Below are 25,693 nucleotides of genomic sequence, written 5' to 3' on the forward strand. Positions count from 1 at the left end.
TCCGCTTTTCTTGGTACTTGTAGTCGCAGCAAGCAGTTAATTTGTCTGCTGTTGAATGAACTTTGTTCGTTTTCACACGCTCTTGGTGGAAATTCACTATGCGCTCCTAAAACATATGTTGAAATGTACATTTTGTACCCGTTAATGCAAATAATATGTTTAGGAGTGCATGTAATTGTCACTTGAAAACTTACTCGGTTGAAGAAAAGTTGTGCGTGCTATACAAATTCCATAGAGCGCAAATTATATGTTAATGAAGTGTTTATAATAGACAATAATAGAAATAAAATATACTAATACTGTGAGGAAAAAAATAGTAAGACTTTTTAACTTAAATTTCGCGCGAAAACCCATTCGTCGAAATATTTTTTTAGGTTGATATACAAACAGCTGTAAAGCTGACAAAGCAAACTTTTGCTCATGAACATTACAACCTCAAAATCAAGTAAGAATAATCGGTTTTCGGTCAGAAAATTGTTCGCGTAATATATAAACAACGAGTTTATCGATAGCCAAAAGTCGATAACTGCTAAACAAAACTCTCAATTCAACATAACGGCGTTTTCAGCAAAACAAAATTAAGCAAAATGAAATACATATCATGCACGAAGCATAACCAGCTAATAAGTGTGAACCACACTAGAAAATATATTATATCTTAATTTAAGAAAAAAGAGTAGAGAACTCATTCTAATTGGCAATGATCGCACAAAAGATCATCATCCTCTTGAACTATCATAGCAGCCACCAACAATGTTGAGCTGAATAACAGAAATGACAAGTGCGCAAACAGTAGCGAAAAATAAATAGCCTGGATACATAAATCAACTGGATACCAAGAATAAAATGCTAGCATAAATATAAATGAACGAAAATAAAAACTCGCATACATCAAATAAAGATGAAGTAATAAAAAGAAAAATGTTACAGAGCGCATTTATATGTAGTATATACTACAACAAATTGCCGCGAAAAAGCGCTTTTAATCAATCTCAATTGAATGATGACCCAGTACAAAACAACTTGATACGAGCGCTGCCGAGTGCAAACCAAAATATGTTTGTATGCGATATTGTTCTCCGAGTGTTAGCGATGGTACTGTGACTATTAATAGCGGCCCAACGGTATCGGTAACAGAGTCGTTTACAGAATTTTGAGCTTTGTGTTATTCATTTTTGCTTTCAAATATTAAATGTGCATTAGCGTGTACAGTTTTCTTGTATGCGATTTTTTTGTAATAGCAAATAGTGCCTTTCAATTGTTTATTTTAGCGCTACCTTAACTTCAGCATTGTGTTTTGCTCAAATTATTTATTTATAAAACCATGCTTTCATTTATAAATTTTTTTATTGTGATTTTGTTAAAAACAAACATTTTACATGCTGTTTTAGAGCATAAAAATTGTATAATCTTACGCCTTACTAGCTCTACGAGCAAAAATTAGTTACTAGGACACTCGGAGTAGAGGAAAAGCAACACAGAAAAGTCCACCCTAATGTTTGAAAAGTTGGCGCGTATTTAACAAATTCAATTAAAATTGATTGAATTATAAAAGTTATTGAAAGATTTTTTATTCGTTTACTTTTTATCGTAGCTTATTCATATAGTTTTCCCATCGTGCGCGTGGCTAGCAACAAGCTTTCAAACATTTTTTTAACTGTCAGCCAATTAAAAATAAATAATTCTGAAGTTACAGCTAGTCACTTTAGGCGTGCAGCTGTCCATATGAAAAGAGTAAAACATAAATTAAAATTCCAAGCATGAGTTGGAAAATAAGCGTGGAAAAATGAAGAATTCGTAGACAAAATATAGCTGAAAGACAATAATAAAGTTTCAATAAGTTTTAACGGTTTACAGCTTTACATAACTTTTAACAGTTGAATGTAGGCTATTTAGCCGCGACATACACAGTACTAAAAACCTACCTACGACCACGTAATGCAACCCACACCACGCACAAAAGTTTATTACAGGCTAGGTTACATTTGAAATATGCTAATTCTGAAAAGCGTAAATTAAAACATAACATAATATACTTTTGTATTTTATGTATTTTAATAGTATTATGTTATAGCAAAAACAAATATTTAAGTAGAGTTAGTGTTACCACCCAAACTACATTGGTTTGGTTATCGAACTCTTCTATTCGTGCAAGGTCACTCAATTACATTTAAAAACGCTTAAATGGTTGTCAAATTCAAACAAGTCCCAAAAACCTTTTAACAGCGGAAGTCTGTGGCTTTGTAAGCAAGATTCATATCTCTAGCCAAAATGTTAAAAGGTTTGACCAAAATAATAGACTATGGTTCGTCTTTATTTGGACATAACTTGTCAGCATAATTTGTATGCAAAACTCATTGAGGAATGAGCACCTGCTATATTAATATCAAACACTTGAATATTGTGATCAGAAACTATGAGAGCATTATGAAAACTTTATTTTTATTGAAGCGTATGTTCTAACGGCCGTGACTTTTTTCAGATTGTCTTCAATAGTCACATAATCATTCATTTATAAAATATTCGAGACCTTTTCTCACCAATCACGAAATATCTAAACACATTATTCTTAATGCTATATCTAATGTTGACAATGACATTATAATAAATATCAAAAATTACTTTAATACTTTAACGTGAGTAATAGCTAATTGCTTATCAGCTAATTTTTCCGAGTCGTTCGATACTAAAAGAGTTCAGGGAGTCGTCTTCCCTGTCGTGCGACTTCTTCAATCTACTGTTGAAGAAAATAATTCGAGTTGCAGAGCCGTATCGAGCAGGTACAATCTTCTATAAGAGTGTACAGCTGCTGGCGTACGCCGATGATATTGATGTCATTGGCCTTAACACAAGCGCCGTTAGTTCTACTTCCTCCAGACTGGATAAGAAAGCGAAGCAAATGGGTCTGGCAGTGAATAAGGGCAAGACGAAATATCTCATGTCATCAAACAAACAGTCATCGAACTCGTGACTTGGCTCCTACGTCGAAGTTATAGATAATTTCGTCTATCTTGGAACCAGTATTAACACCAACAACAATGTCAGCCTGAAAATCCAACACAGAATAACTCTTTCCAACATGTGTTATTTCGAACTGAGTGGGCAATTGAAAAATAAAGTCCTGTCTCGACAAACAAAGACCAAACTTTATAAGTCCCTTATTATTGCCGTTTTGCTATATGGAGCAGAGGCATGGACGATGACAACATCAGAGGAAGAACGATCGGCGCGTGTCGAAAACTCGACTATAAGGTAAGCGGTGTCTACGCCAATAAAGAAAAAGTATAATGGGCTCTAAACTGGACTTCCAGACGGAAAATCCGTTACTAAAATAGTAATACTTGAACCATTGCTGGATGATTTTTGCTAAACCAGAAACTTGCTAGTAGATCCAATGCTCTTAATCGAAGGGAGTATTAATTAACTGAAAACATCCTGCTGTTAGATTTTTGCTTCAGTTTTAATGCCTTTTCACAGGAGTGGAGAGCTGTAACGCCTTTACAAAAGACTCCTCACCAATATATTTCACACTGAACACTTAAAGTAGCATTCTCTTGTCTGCGGAAGTTTTTCCGAGGACTTTGCTAATATCCGCTGGCATCTGTTGAGCCTAATTTGCTGCAAGGACATTTTCAGAAGATTACAATTTGAGCCACGGTAGGCTTTTATGAGGGGATCACCTCGAATAAGTCTTGACATTCCACATCTGGTCGATATATCCATTTATCTCGACAAAATTTTCTGTTTTCTAAGGGGATTTTTGTGTATGCGCTTGAGAACACTTTTTATGGCTGCATTCGAACTACGCAAGGTCTAAGTATACATGTACTACTATATTTTCGCGTCACTATGATTTAACTATAATATATGGATGTGTGTTGCTAGCTTTTTGGTAGCTTTACTAAGTTAAATTTAATAAACTAAGTATTTCTTTTTTTATTTTATTCACATTTATTTCGAATGTTTTTACTCAGTTTTATAATAATATATAATATTTCATCAGTCTTATAAAACATTAACATATTTTAGCAACAACTATTGCAAATGAATAATGTTTCTTATAAGCTTTAATAGAAATTGTTAATTATCAACATAAATCGTCAAATAAAAGGAAGCTAAAAATGTAGCCAAGATTTCGTAGAATTTCGCATTAAAAGCTAAGAAGGGTGCTAAATGAACTCCTGCCATTTATTATTTCCGAGTTTTTTGTTTCAATGTAAGACATTCGCTGCTTTAACGTGTTTTGGCTTGTCATGTGTGTAGGCATAGTTGAGTAATAACTCAAGAATGTCATTATCACCAAAGTACAAGTAGTTATAGTATACGCGCACTTTCGCTACTTTATGACTTACCGGCCGTTCTTTGCCAAACAAGTCACTTTAAAACCCTCTTTTATGTTGAAATACTTAAAACGAGCGCTGCTCAAATACAACCGTGGGAACGGTAGAAAAGCTTTAGGTACACAGCTCTAAAAAGTTTTTTTATGATATGAGCATAAACTATGCTTTGCTTATCTCCTTGATTCTTCGTCCCTACTTTAGTTTGGTTAACTTTGGCAGAACAATAAATTTCATTGTTGTACTTTTTCTACTTAAATGCATATACATATTTACATCTGGCTATGTAAATAAAACATACATATAATATTCTGCTAGTTGTTTGGCCGAGCTACTCGAAATATTCTTGATGGGTTATATGGAAAGACTAGTGACTAATTTTATGTAAAATTTTCGTATAGGAAGTAGCTCTTGGCATTTATCAATACATCTGCTAAGCGACCATTATCATTTCTGCCTTCGCTACAGTCCAGATTTGAACCCACAGCTCACGGATTGGTAGGCACACACTCAAAACAAAATGTTAGGAATAAGTAATAATGTAGTAATAGCTAAAGCATACGTCAAACTTTATTAATCCTAAGGAAGTTGTGAGTCATTAAAATTTTGGAGTAATTTCAAGTAATCTGTTACCAAAGCTTCTACATAAAATTGACTCAAAATGTGTAGTCGGTGCGCGGAAGGTCACAAACTATTGTTTGATAGGGATCACTCTTAGTAAAAATTTGTAGATCTTGTTCGGATCATTGATCAACGAATATTTACAAAATTAGTAACAGTTAAGTAAATAATCGACAGTGGATAATTCCTGGTAAAAATGCAAAGCCGTTCATATGACACCAAATACCTTCAACGGCGCTATATGACAGATTGAGACCATTTTAATATATGTGACCTGGTCTACGGAAAGGGGGCTTAGGTGTCAAAAACAAGGAGAACAATTAATGAGATAACGAGAAACTGACGATATTTTTAACAGCTGTTTCCCAGAAAACTAGTTTTCGCACGTTAGCTCCCTTTTCGTAGACCAGGTCACATATAGTACATATGTATGTATAAAGAACTGCATAGCTAACTGCTGGTGAGCTCTTCCTGCTTTTTGCTGTAATTTTTAGCATTATGCTTCCAGAAAAACTCACATAACTTTTTCATGTTTTAAACAACAAAAAAAACCAGTCTGATATCAAATGGACTAGGGAAATGAAGGAAGTCATAAGTTGTGGGTATGAAAATATGACTCTGGCCCGACAATTAACGAAATGTTAAGTAAAAATGTAGTATTTCACCATCTAGACGGGGAAATTATTACAGAGTCCACTAGCACCATGTTTTTACCCCATGTCTTCTTCTTAATTGGCATATACACAGCTTAAGCTGTTAACAACAGCGCCCCAATTCGAGATAGTAAGTGCAGCTGAGCCCTTATAGAAATCTAGAAAACTCGTAACGCCGACTGTCAACAGTGACGTGCCTAATCGCGAGTGCGATGACTGTTTGTTTGATGGCAGGAGATATTTTGTCTTGCCCTCGTTCACTACCAGACCAATTTGCTGCGCTTCTTTGTCCAACCGAAGAAAGCAGAATAACGGCGCGGATATTATCTCCAGCAGTAGATTAAAGAAATCGCACGATAGAGCCTTGTCTGAAACCCCTTTCGGTATCGAATGGCTCAAGGGTTTCCTTCCCGATCCTGACAGAACTTTTGATATTGCTCAACGTCAATATACACAACCGTATTAGTTTTGCGGGGATACCAAATTCAGACATAGCGGCATAAAGGCAGCTCATTTTCATGCTGTCAAAAGCAAAAAAAACAAAAGAGATGGTGTGTCTCGATCCTCTTTTCACTGGTCTTTTCCTAGATTGTTGTTGACTTTCCAGGCCTAAGCCACACTGATGAGATCCAGTCAGTTTGTTGACGGTGGCTTCAATGTTTCACACAATATGCTCGATTGAATCTGATATGCATTGTTGAGGAGGCTTATACCACGGTAGTTGGCGCAGATTCTGGGGTCTTCCTTATTGGGGATTGGGCCAAGCGCACTTAAATTCCAATCGTCGGTTGTGCTTTTGTCCGACCATATTCTACAAAGATATTTTACCTCATGTATAATGTTATAAAATATTACATGTATTTTAGGTACTTTAGTAACCTTGGCCCCTTAATAGTTAAAAAATTGTGTCTGGACGTTTATTGAAGCCAACATACTTGTATGTATGTATATGATTCTTGCTACTTTCTTATATTCCAGATCTCATCAAAATTATTTCGGGACCATTATTGAATCGAATATTTATGATTTTCGTATTTTCTTGAATTCTGGATCTCTTCAAAAGAGAAGTATGTAAGAATAGTATACAATTTCACCTATTCTAAAATTATCGCATTCACTATAAATTTAGAAAAACCTTTAAAATAAAAATAACACTGTATTCCAAGTAACAGCTGCTCCCTCATAACTTTGTGAAATTCGACTTCATAATATTTGTAACGTCGCCTTGCAACTAAAAATATAAATCGTTGAAAATAGACCGTCTTATTTGTTGTAAATATTTAAAAACTCCAGCATCATTTATTTCCCCCGCCATATCACATACTCTATTTATAAAACGAATACATAGGTACGTATATACATATGTACATATGTACGTATTAATGTCTCGCCCATGCACTCGTTTGCTGGCTCTTGATAAATATTTTCTTGAATTAAGCAAAGCTGTGCAACACTTGCCAACTTCAAGTATTTTCTCAAGTTTCCACAGATTAAAACGACATTTGGTGGAACTAACCATATATGTATTTATATTATACATATGTACATATTTACATATGCACCTACATATGTATGTACTTTCAAATATTTACCATACATGCTTTCGTACTATCTACGCCACATGAGTGCACCCAGCAGACTAGTGCCTAAACTTAGATATGTACATATGTATGTATGGCTTACAAATTATATGACGTTCAGAGCGCAAAAGGAAAAAGCCCTCATGCATTTACTGAGTGCACGATGAAAGATTTCTAACACAATTGAGGCTATCAAACAAATAGCGCACTAAAGAGCAAAGCAACGAAAATACCAGTGCGAGGGGGTGTTATGCAAAAGGGCAGATGGGGCATGTGGCTAGGGAGCAGACCAAGCATGCAGCCCAAAAATGTGTAGCAGAGGTTGTCAAGATAATCGCTTGTAAAACAAAACGACAGCGACAAATCCACCAATTCATCCGTCATTCAAACGGTTTTATGAGTAGCTGACGGTATCTGCATTTCGGATGTTGCAACATGCTCGTATAAAATGATATAAGTGCATAAGTATGTGAATGCATCTGTCATGTGTTTAAATAAGGCGACCGGCTTATTTCGATAACTAGAGAGAAAGGCATCGTAACCGGTGATTGTGGTTTTGAGAGAGATGGGTTACGGTGATTTTGCACCGCGGTTGCACATTGTGCAAATGCATTTTAGCAGCTTATACAGAGAAATTGTTCCAAATTCTCAATGAACTTCGGCGTGGGATAAGAACAGCAAGACATTTTTTTAGTTATTAAACATCTTTTGATATCTCTTATTTTTAAATAAAGGAACTATAATACCCAATTTAGAAACAGCTCTGAGTTATAGTGATTACATCTGAAAAATATGTTAGGAAATTGTAGCAATGTCGAACATGCCACGTTCTGAACGCTCTGCGACCTCTTCAACTGATGAAAATATTAAAAAGTGAAAGATATGGTGCTTAAGAATCGTCAGGCAGTTGTTAGAGAGCTGGCAAGAGTGGTCAACATCTCTCGCGAGTGCGCTAGAATGTTTTTTGGTTGATATTTTGGTAAGAAACGCGTTCTTGCTCGACTCGTCGCGATAAAGCTGAAATTTTTTAAGAAAAGAGTACCGTAAGTCTCTTTCGACATTCGATTCCACATTCTTCGAGAGCATTATAACTGCCGATGAGATATGGGCTTAAGAGTTTGACAATCATCGGAATATCAGGAAAAAACGAGCCGAAACCAAAAAACCCACGTCAATGCCGTCCAAAAATCAAGTTGATGCCCATTGTGTTTTTCGATATCCGTGGTTTGGTGCATCATGAATTTGTTCCGAAGGTACAGACAGTCAATAAAGAGTTCTATTTGGTTATATTGAGCCATTTTCGAATGAAAATCCGTCGAAAACGACCGGAATTGTGAAAGAACAATTCATGGAATTCACACGATGATAATGCGTCATCGCATCGAGCCGCTATTGTGACCGAATTTAAAGCCAAAAACGTAATGAATACCTTCGATCCACCACCGTATTCACGAGATTTGGCGCCATGTGATTTTTTCTTGTTCCCTAAGCTGAAATTGCAGCTCCAGAGAACCCGTTTACAGTCGAATGAAGAGATAAAACAAAATTCGCTGAAGGAGCTGAAGGGCATCCCAAAAAGTGTTTCGAGAATTGGATAAGTTAGCATAAGTCTATTACGTCTGGTGGGAATTACTTTGAAGCCGACAAAATAAATATTGTTCGATAATTATATACTTTGCGTTTTATTTACAATTTTCTGGTACTTTTTTGTCATAATATATGTTTCCTTCTTGATGTTACAAACATCGTGCCAAACTTACATACTCTGTTTAGAATAATAATATTACTATTACAATTTACTACGCCAAAATCGGCATTAGCCCGCCTTCAAAAAGTTGCAACGTTGAATTTCAGGTTAGGTCGTCCATTTTGTGCGCGCCTCTTCGAAAAAATCCAATACAAAGAACGAAATGATGGTACTAATTATACTTTTTGACAAAGCAAAGTATTCTCGATTTCCGAATCCGTACAAATATACATACATACATATACATATGTACAAGCGTTGAGAAATGCCATACAAATTTTGAACCACTAAAACTTTTCGAAACAAAAATACCTTTCGTTCCCTAAATACTTAACACATGTATATTTTGCCTGCAAAATCAAAATTACTAGCAAAAGCAGGAATGACGAAGTGCATAGACGTATTTTGCTTTTGATGCCAGCTACTGCAAACTTTCGAAGAAGAAATATTAGAAATTCGTAGAAAATTGGTGAAATATACAGAAGGAATTCGGAAAACTTGAACTATGCACAATTGCGATATTCTCTTCAATCTGCAGGCAGGAAGCGGGCCTCATAAATAGGCTGATACATCAGTAGCACATACTTAAATACAATATTCTCTACATACAAACAAAAAATAGACTCACAGAAGGCAGCGATGGCTGCGAGCAGGGTTAACCATTTCATGGCGTTTAAACGCGGTGGCGGCAACATTTTACGGCTTTCGCTGATGCTTTTGTAGCTGTACGTTGGCGTCGTTGTTTGTACGCTTAGTTGTTATTGTTGTTGTTGTTGTTTTGTTGTAATATTTTCTATCCAAATGTAAATCCACAATATGTTTCAATATTGCGCACAGACTTTAGTGTGTGAACACTAATTTAACACTTGTTTGTCGGTATTTTTTTCGATTTTCAACACTGGCACATTTATGTTGCTTTTATAGCTGGACAAGGCGGGAAGAATTTAAATTAATATTACATGTGTGGATAAATTGCACGAGCACAATGGAATATTTGGGTTACACGGCAATTTTAGGAACATCAAACACTTTTCGCTCAAACAAATATTTCGTGTGGAAAACACTGTTATTTCATTAAAATTTCACTATAAATCACTGCACTTTTCACTATTTAAGACTAAAACTGCTCTGTCGATTTTTGTGTATCTGTAAAGAAAAGGAGTGGTTAAGACTATTAGACATTTATTTGAAATGTTAAATACTTATTTATTTTTGTAAAAATATTTGGTAAACAGTTTAATTAATTTACAGTTATTTACATTCCCTCATAAACCCGTTACTCATATGACGTGCATCAATTGTCATCTCTCTTAGTCGCAAAGTTCATGCTCCCTTCATTCCATATTCATACATACACATCACACGTACCACCACAACACATCCAGCTGACGCTCATTTGCTAATGAATTGGAAATAATGTCATTAAACACCACAAATAACCCCATTACGGCGTATCTAGTACATGCGCGTCACTTCACCTCCAACTAGTGAATTCAATTCTGGAGCACGCACACTCCCACCTTTTGTCAAGTGTCTCTTGAATGTTTTGAACAATGGTTTCTAGAACCGATGCATTTTCGGTGCGACGTTAAACGATTTCAATTAGTTGAAGAGGGTTGATTGTCGTTCTAAGTGCGGATAAAATGATAAAACTTAGAGAAGTGTATGTTCAATATACATATAAAGGAAATGAACACGAAACGAAGGCGGCAAATTAATACAAATATTGTTAAGAAGGTAGTTTTGAGTATCATAGATATTTCTGTATTTTATACCTCAGTATTATCAATATTTGAAACTGTTTTGGCCTCCTTGGTGATAAGTGTAAACCTTATCATACCTTTAGGTATTATTCAAATTAGAACAGTGAAATCAGAAGTAATAATTAGAATTTCATTTTCTGTGCTGCACATTGTTGTTTTTGTACTGTAAGCTGTCATGTTATTTTTGTTCAGTATCGTTTGTTATTTCATTGTCGAAAGACACCTGACGCCTGAACAACGTTTACAAATCAACCAATTTTATTACGAAAATTCACATTCTATAAAGAATGTGCTTCCAGGGCTTCGCTCAACTTATGGTTAACTGAGCGTATATTTCGCAAAACCGACCGAATAGACCACATTCAGTACGCTGTAAACAAAATATATAATGTTCACGAAGACATCGCGACACTGCTTCGCTCTATGGGCTCTTGAAAAGTTCCAAGAAGATCCGACGTTACCGAGCCAAATTTTGTTCAACAATGAGGCCGATTTTTGGCTCAATGGGTGTGTAAACAAGCAAAAACAAGCCACAGTTGGGACGAAGAGTAACATAAAGAGTCTAAATGCAGGACTCAAAGGATGGACCATATGAGACGTAGCCGCGGCCAACATTTGAAAGAGGCAATCTTCAAAAAATAAATGCCAAAGAATGTCACTTCGAATGATAATAAACATTCCACATTAAATTTGAAGTTTCTGTGTTTTTTTAAAAAGTAGGGAACCCCGAAATGGATTACAATTTACAATCACCATCGTGTCCCTTTATATTTTTGATTCAAAATCAAATATCACAACGATGTCGACTTAACTTTACCGCCTGTAAGAGTCTTTAATCGCTTATGTGAACCAACCTGGTCTTAAACTGTCTTAGAACTTACAACAATCTTCAAGCTATGACATTGCACCGCGTCTTTTGACGGAAAGAAATATTCAAGTGAACGTTGATTGCGCTCAATGCGACAAAGTACAAATATGTTGCTTGTCAGCTCGCTCATTCAAAGGCGACAGAAAATCAATACTTGGCTGCTCTTCACGTCATTTCCGCATTCAACGTAAAATCGCAACACAATTACAAACAACGCCTGCCGAAGGTGGATGCGACGGTTCTTGCGTAAGAAAAGTAGCTAAATGAATACTTGTTCTTCACACCAAGTTGGAGGGTCTGTAATATGACCAGTAGTACCGCCAATTCAAACATCCTTTCAATTTCCGCTTGACTAGTTGAGGAGTTTGGTTGTGAAAAGCTAGACGGAGAAGCTTTGAAAGCGTTAAAATTATTGCCGGGTCAATTTGTTTAAGTTTGAAATAAAAGCGTTTAAGAGAGACAAAAAGAAGAAGAATTTTTTTCTATTCGGTGTTCACTAGAATTATTTGTTATTAAAGTCTATTGACATTTTTATAAAAATAATTTTATTTAATTTTGAAATACATATTTCATTTTGAATTAATAAAAATAATTAAATTTAAATATTTTTTTGTTGTCATATTTTTTTACCAAATCTGCCATATGGGCAGTAACTGCTCATCCACGTTAGACGCTTAACAATGTACGTAAGGGTGTGCTTTCAACTGGGAATAAGTCGATCCTATTTCCAAATGACCTATTCTAATATTACCATTCGATACAAGGCTGTTGTTGGGGTTGAAAACTGGTTTTTGTGACAGCTTTTGAATGGCATTAACTGTATAACTCATAAAACTAATCCGTTATATAACAATTTCCGCTATATTGACTTAGGCTAGGCACACAGCCGACACGTGTCATTTAATTTAACAACAAAGGGAATAAATTTAACCAAATGCGTGCAGGGAACAAAATAACAGTACATACATATAGACACAATGATTTTACAGAACAAAGGAAGTTCTCTGAAAACACTTTGCTCCGCTCTCGATTAGTAGAAAGCATTAAAACTTTATTTGGGTTTATATAAATTGGAAATATTTCGGAAATGTGCTTCACAATGCAACAACAACGGCACGTAAGTGGTTTTAAACCAGCTGTCAAAAGAATATGCGCACAGAGAAATTGAGAAAAAGGTCACAGGGCAGTGACACTCAAAAGCGCACTGTACACGGCGAATTAAAAGAATATTAATAAAACATACTGAAAACAAAAAAGAAAAGAACACACAACAACAATTAATAGACTACGTAAAAATTTGTGAAAGAAATTCCTGCAACACCGCTGCGCGGCCCGTCAATTGTTGTCGAGGCTTGTGCCTCAAGACTTACGTAAGTGAGTAAGTAAGTAAAGAGCGCACAGCCAGTGGCATTTAATGCCACTTCATATGTCATGCCCCGAAAGCACAACAAAAGCGCTAAGAATAATTAAAACAACTACAACAACAATACGATTGAAAATACGCAAACGACATTGACGAGCAGTCGCTAATGCTTAATAGAAAATGAAAAGCAACGGATGTAATGGACGCTAGCAAAACAGAAGAACACAACAACGCAACAATGCAGACAAAGCGTTATATTTCGTGACTTCCGTATCAGTGTTGCCACAGGCAAGCGTTTATGCGCCGCTGCTGCCTGTGCGCGCGATTGTGTGTTGCGTTTTATGAATGTGGGTGGTGTGCGGATGGCGCATCCAGCAAAAATGTGTGGAAAAATGGTGGAATTGGAATGTTGTTTTTGAAATTGAAGTGTGACGCTGGCTGGATGGTTGACTGTGCGTGACATTTTATTGACAAAATACTCCGTCTGCCTGTTGCATGAAGTGCGAGGCAAAAAGCCGTCGAAAAGATGATGTGAAAACAATTTTGGATGACTATATATATATATGTATAAAAATGGTTGATGAACTCTGTATATACCTATAAAAGTTTTACAAATTGAAAATGTATGATTTTAGTGACTATAAAACTGACACATACAAATATTCATGAATTTGAGTGGAAGTAATAAAAAATATCATTAAGAAGTTCATTTATTTTAGAAATAACTGGGAAAATATTTGTATGTGATTCGTATGGAAATTGAAATGTATGACAACAAATGTTAGTTTTGTAGTTGTGTCTACATTTCTGTATTTAGTTGAATGTATGGACAAAACATAACATCGACATATGTTTTATCGATAACGATATCTGGTTATGGCTGATGCGTTTTCAAAATTATTGTAATCAAATCAATTATACGATAATTGTATAATAATGTGAAGAGAGATAAAAATATGGTATTAATGGTAAAAAAAATTTGTTGATGATTTGTATAATAGTTTTAAGTAATTAATCTGCCTGCTAGTTTTATGCAAATGTACAACGGAAAATAATAAAAAAATATATATTTTTTTTAATTCTACGCTTTGGGTATGTTAATATGTCGATTTCTTTTTACGATAACGGTCGCCATTGACGGTTACGTTCCCACCGGCAACAGTTTTTAAGAAATATGGACCGATGATCCCACCGGCCCAAAAACCACACCAAACTGTTGATTTTTCTAAATGAAAACTTTCTCTTGTCTAAAATTTTAAGCTTTTTGGTTTGCCCTCCTTCAACACTACCTTTGTGAACTTTCTGGCCTGAGGTACTAGTATTTGAAGACCTGAGGCATTCCTCTAGGGTCAATTACTTCAAGCATTATTCGAAAGATCTGAGTAGTCTAGAAAGTTAAGTGGAGTTGTGTTCCCTGCTGCTCCCGAGGGGGCCAACTCGTCTGCCTTTTCGTTTTCTTCCATTCCTATATGACTTGCTACCCAGGTTTTCACAGAGTTTTTCGTAGAGAGTCTAGTTATTGTCTCCTCTCATAACCTGAATTTGTGAGTGAGAATTAGTATAGGCGCTACAGATAGCATTACCGCTTGGCGGTTCACTAGAAGTTTTATGAACTTGCTGGTTGAAGCAGAAGCCCGATTGACAACTTCTGTTATAACAATAATTTAGGCCTCACATCTAAATTTGAAGCTACCTTCTGCGTATGGACAAGAAACTCGCTCTTCCTCCTCTTTAACATTTGATCCGTCGATGAATAGTGGAATATAGACTCGTTCACAGAACCATTGCCAATCCTTTTCTACTGGGGTATGAAAAAATTGTGTTTAATTTCTCATGGACCTCCTTTATCGAGTTTGAGTTCATTAGCAAAGTTGAGTATAATACCACCCCTTAGTGACGCCAAGTTCCAATGGCCTAAAACCAGGAGCCGTTTGACCGTAAGCATTGCATCATCCTGAACTTGAATATGTATTGGTCGGATATTAAATTTAACCACCTAAGCCTTCAGTGAGTAGTTTTCATTGCGTCCATAATTCCCAGCAAGCAAGTACGTTGCACCTGTTTCAGAGGTTTATTGCGGCATTTTTTCTATAGTACCATCCACCTCATCAAGGCATCATATGTAAGTATGGGACATATGGCGACTAAGTAGGGCAATAGCTCTTCTTAAGCAATTCCAAATTCAAAGGGCTTTACAATCCCTACTTTCAATGGGTTCTCTCCAGCTTATATTATTATTCAGGTCAATCCCGAGGCAGAGCTCGAGAGTGAAATAGTTCCACCTCTTAAAGAGGGGAGATTGAATTGAGAAGTTTTTGTGTTTCTATGAATTTATAATTCTGACTTTGGAAAGTTGACATTCAGTCAGAGCCCAAACTACAATATACATACATTTTGAGGTTACAATTTTGAGACAGTTGTCATTTTGAGAAAATAAAATATATTTCGCTTGGAGATTACTGATTAGCAGTATACATATATAAACTTTGTTTAAATGAGTAGTTTTATTTAAATGCTGGCGCTCTCAGGATATAAGATAACTCTTTTTCTTCTTCTTTACTGGCGTCAACATTGCATACATGGTTATAGCCGAGTTAACAACATCCATCTTATGGCGAATGGTGAAAATCTGGGACATAGTAGATTTTCCAAGTCTAAAGCTACACTGATAAGATCTAATCAGTTTGTTGATGGCGGACTTTCACACGCTACGTGCGATAAGATCTTATATGCAATATTAAGAAGACTTATCCCAAGTTAATTGGCGCTGACGCATGCACCTTCTTCGCCGCCGTATTTAAATAGCTCGGCGAGTTTCCATCGGCCCCTGCCGCTTTATTGTTCTTAAGGCGGGTAATTCTATTCGAACCTCATCATAGTCGGGCTATGAAATATCTATTTCATCGTCATCGATGATTGTACTGAACATCAGCCACTAGGTCACTGAGTCCTACAAGAGTTTGCCGCTTACCAAAATTATTAAAGGAATTCTTGTTCCCGTCGGTGGACTCATAAAATTTTGATGTGTATTTTCTCATAAAAATTTTATTATAAAAACCATAAACCAACTAAAACTCGGGTAAGTTTAAATTTATTTTGTGTTATTTCTTTAGAATTGCAGATCTATATAGGCGTTTCAATGCATTTTTTTATATACATACATATGTATATATTTTTTATATGTATATCTGTAAACATAACGGCATAATTAAAATAAATAAAAAAAAAACACCCAGTGAGTCGTTTATGCGAAAATTACCCAGTACTTTTAAAACATAGGCTGGCAAAAACAAAAAGCTAATCAAAATCAAAAACGTATTTTCACTTTGCAGTGAATTTATTTGCTTTATTTCGACTTCCTCTACTCGCATAAATTTTATAATTTAGGGCGCATTGTGTTTGAACATTTTAAAGGGATACACAATGCAAATTCAGAGCATTTTTATATGCACGAAACAACAGCGGGATGGTGGAAAGAACGCTAGCAGACATAATTTAATTCGAACACGCCGCTTGTAACGTATTGGGGCACAAAGCAAATACGCATGCGAGTATGTGTAGAATGTAGCTGCAAACAAAAGCCACTTGAATTAAATTTAAATACCGACAATATATGTAGAAATGTATCTACAAGTCGGTAGCAGAGGCGACAATGTAGTGAATATGAACAGACACGGAGCCGAGACTGAGTGTTGGTGGCTGGAACAGCAACGATTTGGCGTTGACTGGAATTGATGGTCACATGTGTCATCTACAGCGGACGCTCAGCTCAATAATGGCGACGAGTGAATGAGTGGAACAAATTTGTGGCCATACAATAAAGGGACGAACCGAAGGTGTATACATATGTATGTACGTACATAAGTGATAGTGAGTCACATGTGAACGTAAGTACATTTACCAGACTGATAGTGCAAAAAAGCCTCCTTAATGGTGCATAGGACAAGTACTTGCAAACACGCGTAGCTGCGGCGCTTTAAACTTGCGGCAACCGCGAAAATTTACGGAGGTAATTGTTTTGGGATTTAATTAAGTTTCAAGTGCACGTATGTACCATATGTATGTATATATAGAGCGCGTAGAATGCACTGCTCGACGCGTCCATCAAATGATGTGTGACCCGAACGTCGCCAGGGCGGAACTCATGGCCGTTCGCTTGACTTTTCTTGACTTGGACTTGATTCTATTGAACCGACAGCTAATTCGGCTACTGTGTGGTCATTATTGAAGAGAATGGCGGATATGACGGACCGCATTTTTATAGCAATTGTTGCTGCACATATTCCGTGGCACGTTTTATTGGCTTTCCGTTCGATGTAAGAGCCGGGGCAATTTATTGCTGTACATGTAGTGAAGGAAGCTATAAACTGTTATAATTCACTTACAACTACTTAATTTACTTTTTTCTGCGCCTATGATTAGTTATCAGCGCGGAATAGAAGAGGCGCCTCTACGCTTCGCAGTTGCATTGATGAGATAAACAAATTGTTGCCGTTGATATTTCTATAAATACTGCTTTTATGACTTCGTTCAGCTGACATGTGACCCAAGTCGGCGATAAAAGTAAATCTTTTGGTGTTTGCTTAGTCCAAACATAATCAAGTGGTGCATTAATTAAGTTAATTTTAACAAATTGCTTTCATATTATTTGGTAATTTGATTTTTATTATGGTGGCGATGAAGTTTGTGGGTAATAAAACTTACGGAAGTTAGATTATATTCACAATATACATTTATCTTTACTAATATTATAAATATGAAAGATCTGATTGTTTGTTTCTTTAAATTGAATAGGCTTCGAAACTACTTGACGGATTTGAAAAATTCTTTCACCGTTCGGAAACTAAACTTTCTCTGAGGAACATAAACTATATTAGAGGTACATACATATTTATTTTCAATAGCCCAGTGTCGTGTCAAGCGTACGTCGAGATCTTAAATTAAAAGCGTACAAAATATAGATTGTGCAGGAACAGAAGCCGCTCGACCTTCCAAGCGACATCGCTGAACTACTGAAAAGTTATAAGCGATGAGGCAAATTTCTGGCTCAATGGGTATGTAAACAAGCAAAATTGTCACAATTGGGACTAAGGGTCACAGGCAGAGGTTCAAGAATTGCAATTTCATTCAGAAAAAGCAACTGTTTTGTCTGATTTGTGGGCAATTGGGAATCACCGGCCACATTTCTTCGAAAATTATGCCGATGAAAACATAACCGTGAATGACGACCGTTATCGTGCCATGATAATCACCTTTTTGATGCCTGAAATTGAAGCTCCTAATATCGGGGACATTAAGTTTCAACAAGCCACTTCCCACACATTGTGTCAACTAATGGATTTATTGAGAGAACAGTGAGTAGATAATTTCACGTTTTGGGTAGGTCGATTAGCCACCAAGATCGTGTGGTATCACACCGTTAGACTTTTTTCTGTGGGGATATGTATGTCGATGCGGACAATCCAGCTTTGATACAGGCCTTGGAGCAAAACATCATGCGTGTCATTCGCCAGTTACCAGTCGAAATGATAGAACGAGTCATCGAAAATTGGACTTAAGGGTGGACCATCTGAGACGTATCCGGTTATATGTATTAGGTTGTCAAATATCTCCCTTCCGCCTCTTTGTCTTTTGAATTTCGCGGCTATGTATAAAACACTATAGGGCGCGTATCTGGCAATACTATACATCTTTCAAAGGTCTTGACATAATCTACAAAACAACGCTATGCATGATTAGTTTGGATATTGCGTTCAAGAGTTATAGACATGTAAGCATGGAGTTCACTAACGCCGAAATTCGCGCTATTTTAAAGTTTTTCTTCATTAAAGCAAATCCGCTAGAGAAACGTTCCGTGTGATTAATGGTGTTTTGGGGAACGGTACTCTATCACTTCGAACTGCGGAGGAATGGTTTCGACGATTCAGAGCGTGTGAAAACAACAACATGGATAAGCCAGCCGGCGGAAGACCTTTGACGATGAATACCAATCAAATCATGGAAAACATCGAGTTAGGACGACATGTGGCATCTCGTGACATCGTCCAGAAGTTGGAAGTTAGTCACCAAACCATTTTAAAAAAGCAGAAGAAGGCTGGATACATAAAAAAGCTTTATGTTTGGGTGCCGCATGATTTGACGCAAAAAAACCTTCTGAACCGAATCAACGCCTGCGGTATGCTGCTAAAATGGAAAGAACTCGACCCATTTTTGAAGTGGATGGTGACTGGCGACGAAAAATGGATCACATACATATCAAGCGAAAACGGTCGTGGTCGAAGATCGGTGAATCGTCCTAAACAGTGGCCAAGCCGGGATTGACGGCCAGGAAGGTTTTGCTGTGTGTTTGGTGGGATTGGAAGGAAATCATCCACAAATCATCTACCATCTACTACGAATAACTGGACCGCATGAAGCCAAGTGCGCCAAGTGATTACCTTATTGGTGTAAAGTTGAACTCAAAAGAGGCTTGTGGAAAGTGGCTGTCCGAGTTCTTCGCAAATAAGGAGAGGGGCTTCTCTGAGGAGGGTATTATGAAGTTGCCGTCTAGATGGAAACAGATTATCGAACGAAACGGCGCATATTTGAACTAAATCCGATCACCTTACGGTCTTATAAAGCATTGAATAAAGAGCAAAAAATCGGAAGGGAGATAATAATATGGACCAATTGGCTATTGGCTATTATAGCGTTGCGTTAGATAATATTCTATGCTAAATTAAGTCAAGATCTCTTGACAAATAAAAAAAGTTTTCCACCAAAGAACTAACCTCGGGTAGTTCTGTTTAGTTCCCTATATGCTATAGTGTTCGATGTAGGCGGTTCCAGTCCTCAGTATTTGTGATATCGCTCTGAACACGACTTCTTCTCTTCAAGATGCTGCTCATTTCATCGCGTATAAACAGACAGGCGGACAAACTTATAGACAGACATGACTAAATCAACTAATTTCGTCACGCTTATAATTTTATGTACATACATTTTATGGTATCCCCGACGTTTGCTTAGGGGTCTTATAAACTTCGTGACAAACTGCCTGTTCATGTATTAGAAATATCAATAAATATCTTTCACTATGCTACCCATTGAATAATGTTTCTAGGTCCTAAAATGTAAAATGGGTAAGCCAATTAATTTTTAGATTTTTCGAAAATCATAGGCCGCCTTAAAAAATTATATCGAAGTATTCCACGCATCTACTAATTGTATTTAGCGAACATAAAAATGGCCGATAAAACTCAACAAACTTATAAAATAGGAACTCCTACCAATATGTATGAAAAACCAAGTCGAGAGTAGAACGCAGTACACTTTTCAAGGTGAATGTATCAAAAGCCAACTTAAAATCTAGATTATATTTTTCCGAGTCGAAACCATTCATTGTTAAGAGAAACTCGGAAAGCAAATGCCAGAAACTTTTTTCACCTACACTTAACCTCAATTTATTAAAAAACGGTTAACACGAGTAAAATGATTGAATATTCGCAAGTTGTGTCCTCTTTACGCCATTTTATACAAATTTATTATGGCAAATGTGTATTCCTACAATATATATGTACATATGCTAAGTTCCAACACAAATGTGCATCCTTGGCTTGTACTTAGCAACAGGACACTTAACATAGTACTTAGAATAGCAAAAACAACAACCGAAAACACTAGCCAATACACGACAGCCGCAGCCGCAGCAACTGCAACAATACCAAGAATTAAAACAACAAAACAGAGATGTCTTTCATGTTGACTAAATAAAAATAAGTTGAGAACATGCATAAAAATAAGAGAAGACTCTAAAAATATGATACAAACATATGAACAAATATGCAACTGCAATCAGAAAAATGCCAAAAATGTTAAAGAAACACAACAACAAAAATAAACTGAACCAAGCCAACCAGCAGCGCAACTAAATAAGAAGACAAGTATATATACATACATACATACATATATAGATATTCATCTCTATATTGGAACAATAGCGACAAGTACGCTGAAGTGCACGACTATGCAACTGTGCACAGCAACGGGACCTTTTATGAAGCATTGGCAGCACAAATAATGTTGCTTGGCAATACAAAAACTATCCACCAAATGCGCTACGGCATCGTCAGCAACGACACTTGCTTTGCTTTGCTGTCTGTATATGTGCGTGTGTGTGCTTATTTGGAAATGTATTTACCGAGAGCCTGCCTGAATGTCTCTACATCTGCCTGATAGCGCGACTAACGTGCTGAGGGTTAATATCCTGTGTCGTGCAAGGATAATGCGAATGACTACTACAATAACAACAAGCCAGTAAATACATATATAGGCAAGTGAAAATATACCGCGAAGCACCAAGTGTAGACAAACTATTTATGATGCTGCGCTGCTGCCAGCTGAAAATAAGAAGTATCACTTCTGGAAAAAGTACTCTCAACAGTATTGATATGGATGTTTGTATGTATGTGTGTTGACAGGTCAAAGCGATGATGGCGAGTAAAGACGACTACACTGGCAGAAATGTCTGCGTTTTAGTGATATTTTATTTCTCTTGAAGAGGAAAAATTAATTAATTTGTGAAAATAAAATGAGGAAACGAAATCAATGGCTACTAAGAGTGAAAAAAACTGAAACCATAAGGTTTCGTGATAAATTGTGCGTTTTGTTTTTGTGTTTCGATAAATAAATTTAAAGACCATTTCGTGAAAATGTTGGTTTTTTGAGTATTGTCATTTATGTAGCATTGCCTTTTATTAAAAACTAGTCTAAACCCGCAGCCCCCGCTCGCTCTTTGTTGTCAAGGATTACATTTATCGCGATAAAAATATAATGGAATAGATAAATTGGCAATCGACATTTTTTATTGACTTCGTAAATCACTTCAGGAATAGTACATGCATAAATATCAGGTTGTCAAAAAAGTCTTGGCGTTGAAAGCGCGTAGTTCTAGTTTTATTCGTCGCATCGGGTCATGCTATAGCTTTTTGGAACGCGCTAACACGTGTTTGATTGATTGTCGGTTCTTTTAAGTCGTTCGTGAGTTATAGCGTCGCAAACATGGAGCAAAATAAAGAGAAAATACGGCATATTTTACAGTACTACTACGATAAAGGCAAAAATGCATCTCAAGCCGCCAATAAAATTTGTGCAGTTTATGGACCCAAAACAGTTTCCATTTCCACCGCACAACGATGGTTTCAACGTTTTCGTTCTGGTGTAGAGGTGGTCGAAGATGCGCCACGCTCCGGAAGGCCTGTCGTCCAAAATTGCGATAAAATCGCTGAATTGGTCGAAAGAGACCGGCATAGTAGCAGCCGTAGCATCGGTCAAGAGCTGGGCATGAGTCATCAAAAATTCATTTCAATTTCAATAAAAAAAAAAAATCAATAAAAATATCGCAAGACTTTTTTGACAACCCATTATGTATGATATAACAGCATCTTCACAGTCTCTGAATCTGCATCGTATATCGTTACACATATATACATATATGATCCTTGTTATAGTGAATATCAGTGCAGGAGTAGAGCAGAAGAGGGCGCGTCTCACGCCCTATACATAATCACATGGCAATGTTTTGTTCAACATTCATCGAATGTAATTGCAAAATCGACGGCTAAGGCCCAGATACTACACTTAAGAAAACACAGACTTGATCGTTACTTTTAAATTTTACGTTGTTTGGTGCAATGCTACAGGAATATTTGTCAGCTATTATGCACTAATCTCAAATTGTGATTCAACATTTTCTCACTCAGTTACAACTATGTATCACTATAATTCATATATGTATATGTGTATGTAAACAAAAACCACTTTACCTTGCCAGTATCTGTGTGATTTTATTTTTTATTTTTGAAGAAAAAAATGTTCAAATGATTCTGACATGAATAATGAACACATGTTTATGTTTGAAACATAATTTTTTTTATTTATGAATTGTTGTGACTTTTAACATAAAACGATAGAAAGTAACCCATATCCGTTCCGAGGCTCCAAGCTACCTCAGCACCAATTTTCAGTCAAATCGGTTCAGCCGTTCTTGAGCCGTTCTAGACATAAATTGCGATATCGAGGGTGATTTTGCAAAAAAGTCCGCCGTTAGAACCTTTTCCAGGACTAAAGGAATACTCGGGCAAATTTTCACGTTTTTCCGTGCTGCGGTTCGGGCGTAATGCGCGGACATACGTTTCATTGTTATATACTTATGTATGTATAAGATATTAAGGCAATTTTATCAATTGTTACTTATGAGATGGTGAGCTGTTTAGATATGAATTTGTCTACATCAGTGTTCCCATTTTTACACTACACTTTCACAGAATTTTGAAATTTGAATAAATACAAAACTGTTTTGGCTCTTTCAGTCCTAGTATAAAAAGGGAACTTTATTTATCAATCACTGAACTTTCAAACGTCTACTTTGAACAAAGAAATTATGAATATAAAAGTTGTAATTTCAATCTGCCACTTTTCTACCAAGCATATTGAGTTTTGTTCTGTTCGTCAAAACTTTTACTTCTGAAAGCAATTACATTAGAGGTACTCACAACGTGTCATAAAGCATTGTAAAATCATAAAATCGTAAATTTGTATACTAGTTTAAAACATATGTTGTTGGATTGCATACTAAAATAAGTTTACCCAAATACATCTCTGAACGCTATGTTTTCGGATCGTTATAACTTATAACTTTATACCATGTGAAACCCCTTATTGTAACCCGTTGAGTTCGAAAGCCTAGAATATGTGAACACCTCATTAAAGTGTTGTAATGGCTCTCTACTTTCTCTGTGTTAGATAGAATTCTATGACAGTTTGGTAAAGCGAAGAGTATGCGGAGCAAGAAATTTAATATGTGAAATCCATTAAAAAAATGTTAACCTTTTTCAAAATGCAAATTATTTACAATGTACCACAGCAAGTTGCTACCGCTGAGTAACAAAGGATCAGAGCAGTCACGCTATCCTACACAGCAAAATGTGGTAAATGAAAAATTGCAACACGTGGCAATACGCGAAACAGGGATGACTACTATGTGCCACCCAACACATTGTGCAGATTTTGACAGTTGCAATTTGACAGTTGCCCAACAAAACATGTGTGTATAAGCAGGACATGCGCATTTAATTGCTTAATACTTATGGATATACCACTAAAAGCAAAAAAAAAACTCTTTTTGGCGTACAATGCGAATATATCAAGAACAAATGCATTTTTTCGAATGAAAATTTATAAATGAAAAATTACTGCGAAAGCATATATTTTACATGTAAATGTTAGAGAACTGTTTGATATTTGTTAGGGCGGCATTTTCCACAGTAACTAACAGCTATTTCTTGGTTTTTGAGACCACGGAAGTGCACCGCACCCAATTCATACAAAACCTAAAGACAGTTCACAAGTTTTTTCTCTGCGAATACGCTGTCTAAATGTACACAAGTACACACCCTTTTGCGCACACAAGTGTTTAAATGAATGTTTGACGTTCAAAACAAGGGGTTGGCGGCGTATTTGGGGCGTTGTGGACAGCAAGGGTGCTGCTGCTGTGAAAACTCAACGCTTGCTGGCAGCCGCATGGAAAATTGGCGATAAAGTGAAGCGAAAAATCGATAGTTGAGACTTCAGTGACGGAACTCCAACGTTACATGTGAAAGAGTGTGATGAATTTGCATTTTTTCTTTCAGTTTACACTGGTTTTTCTTCAATTAACTTGCATTAAATTAATTTTATAAATGGTTAGAACAATGGCGACGCATAAGTCGGCAGTTAGACACGCAGCCCACCCCGTCGTTGGCCAAGAATGAAGTTTTGCGGATATTACTAAACTATTTTCCTTAGTTTTCTGCGCCTGAACCCACCTTGTTTGGCATATCTGCTGATTGCTGCGACATACACTGCAAGCATTAAACACATATTTCTCATATTTCAGATGAAATTAGCACAAACTTTCCTAGTCGCGAAAAGGGTTTTTGCCATGGGGCGCGGTATGCAGCAGCAAAGAGCCACTAATCCACGGGGGTGACTCTTTGCCAGCTACACACGCACAATGCCGCACCACAGCATATTGCGCTGCATTCACAAATTGCCAATTTTTTGCCATCGACTTCTTTTAGATTGGCATATCTTATGATTTTTACATTAATTAACTTCATATTCACTACACTTTGCACATTTTTTGTAAATTATTTTAAAGTTCTTGCACTTTTTTCCACACGAAAATCACTAAACTCTACAACTGAATTATTTTCTTTAAACTCAATTTATGCAAAATAAACACAAACCAAATTAAACACCACAATTTATATTTGTGTGTATGTATATTTGTGTCGCGCACACGCACACAATTCAACAAACGAACGCGTAGCACCGGAACCGGTTTCGCTTGATTGCTATTTGTGTTCGTCGCTTCGGTATTATTGTTCTTAGTTTTGTTGCTATTGTAGATACACCGTCTGGGGGTTGTTGGTGTGGTTGTGTGATTGACTCACACACACGCGCACACAATCTGACAAACACTCACAGACTCCCTAAATATACGATGAAACGTGAACGACGCGCAGCCCTATTGTCTCGAACAAATCCAAACGCTAACTGAATCCATGAGCTCGAGCAATGTGTGCTCTAACCTACCGTCGCCTCTAATGAAAGTGTAGTATTTCTGCTGCTTTTGCGTGAACACGCCAACACTGTTCGGGGAAATTCGTTGCAACATGCAACCGATTCGAGTTGCTTTCATGCAAGTTCGAGGGTTCGATGGAGCTTTGGCTGCGAAACCC

At 36.6% G+C, this 25,693-nt stretch overlaps 1 protein-coding gene across 1 annotated transcript in view; it reads right to left on the reverse strand.

Moving 5' to 3' along the window:
• The window catches only part of LOC120773110 (Down syndrome cell adhesion molecule-like protein Dscam2), a 160,691-nt gene extending 135,213 nt beyond the window's left edge, over nucleotides 1-25,478 (reverse strand). Inside the window, exons 1-2 of the mRNA XM_040102104.1 lie at nucleotides 25,199-25,478; nucleotides 9,567-9,862 (exon numbers count right to left, since the gene is read on the reverse strand). Of these exons, the coding sequence (XP_039958038.1) occupies nucleotides 9,567-9,633 (67 nt within the window). The 5' untranslated portion in view covers nucleotides 9,634-9,862; nucleotides 25,199-25,478. The remainder of the gene's footprint in view (nucleotides 1-9,566; nucleotides 9,863-25,198) is intronic.
• Nucleotides 25,479-25,693: the final 215 nt, after the last annotated feature.

Source organism: Bactrocera tryoni, chromosome 3, assembly GCF_016617805.1.
Source record: "Bactrocera tryoni isolate S06 chromosome 3, CSIRO_BtryS06_freeze2, whole genome shotgun sequence".
Classification (NCBI taxonomy): Eukaryota; Metazoa; Arthropoda; class Insecta; order Diptera; family Tephritidae; genus Bactrocera; species Bactrocera tryoni.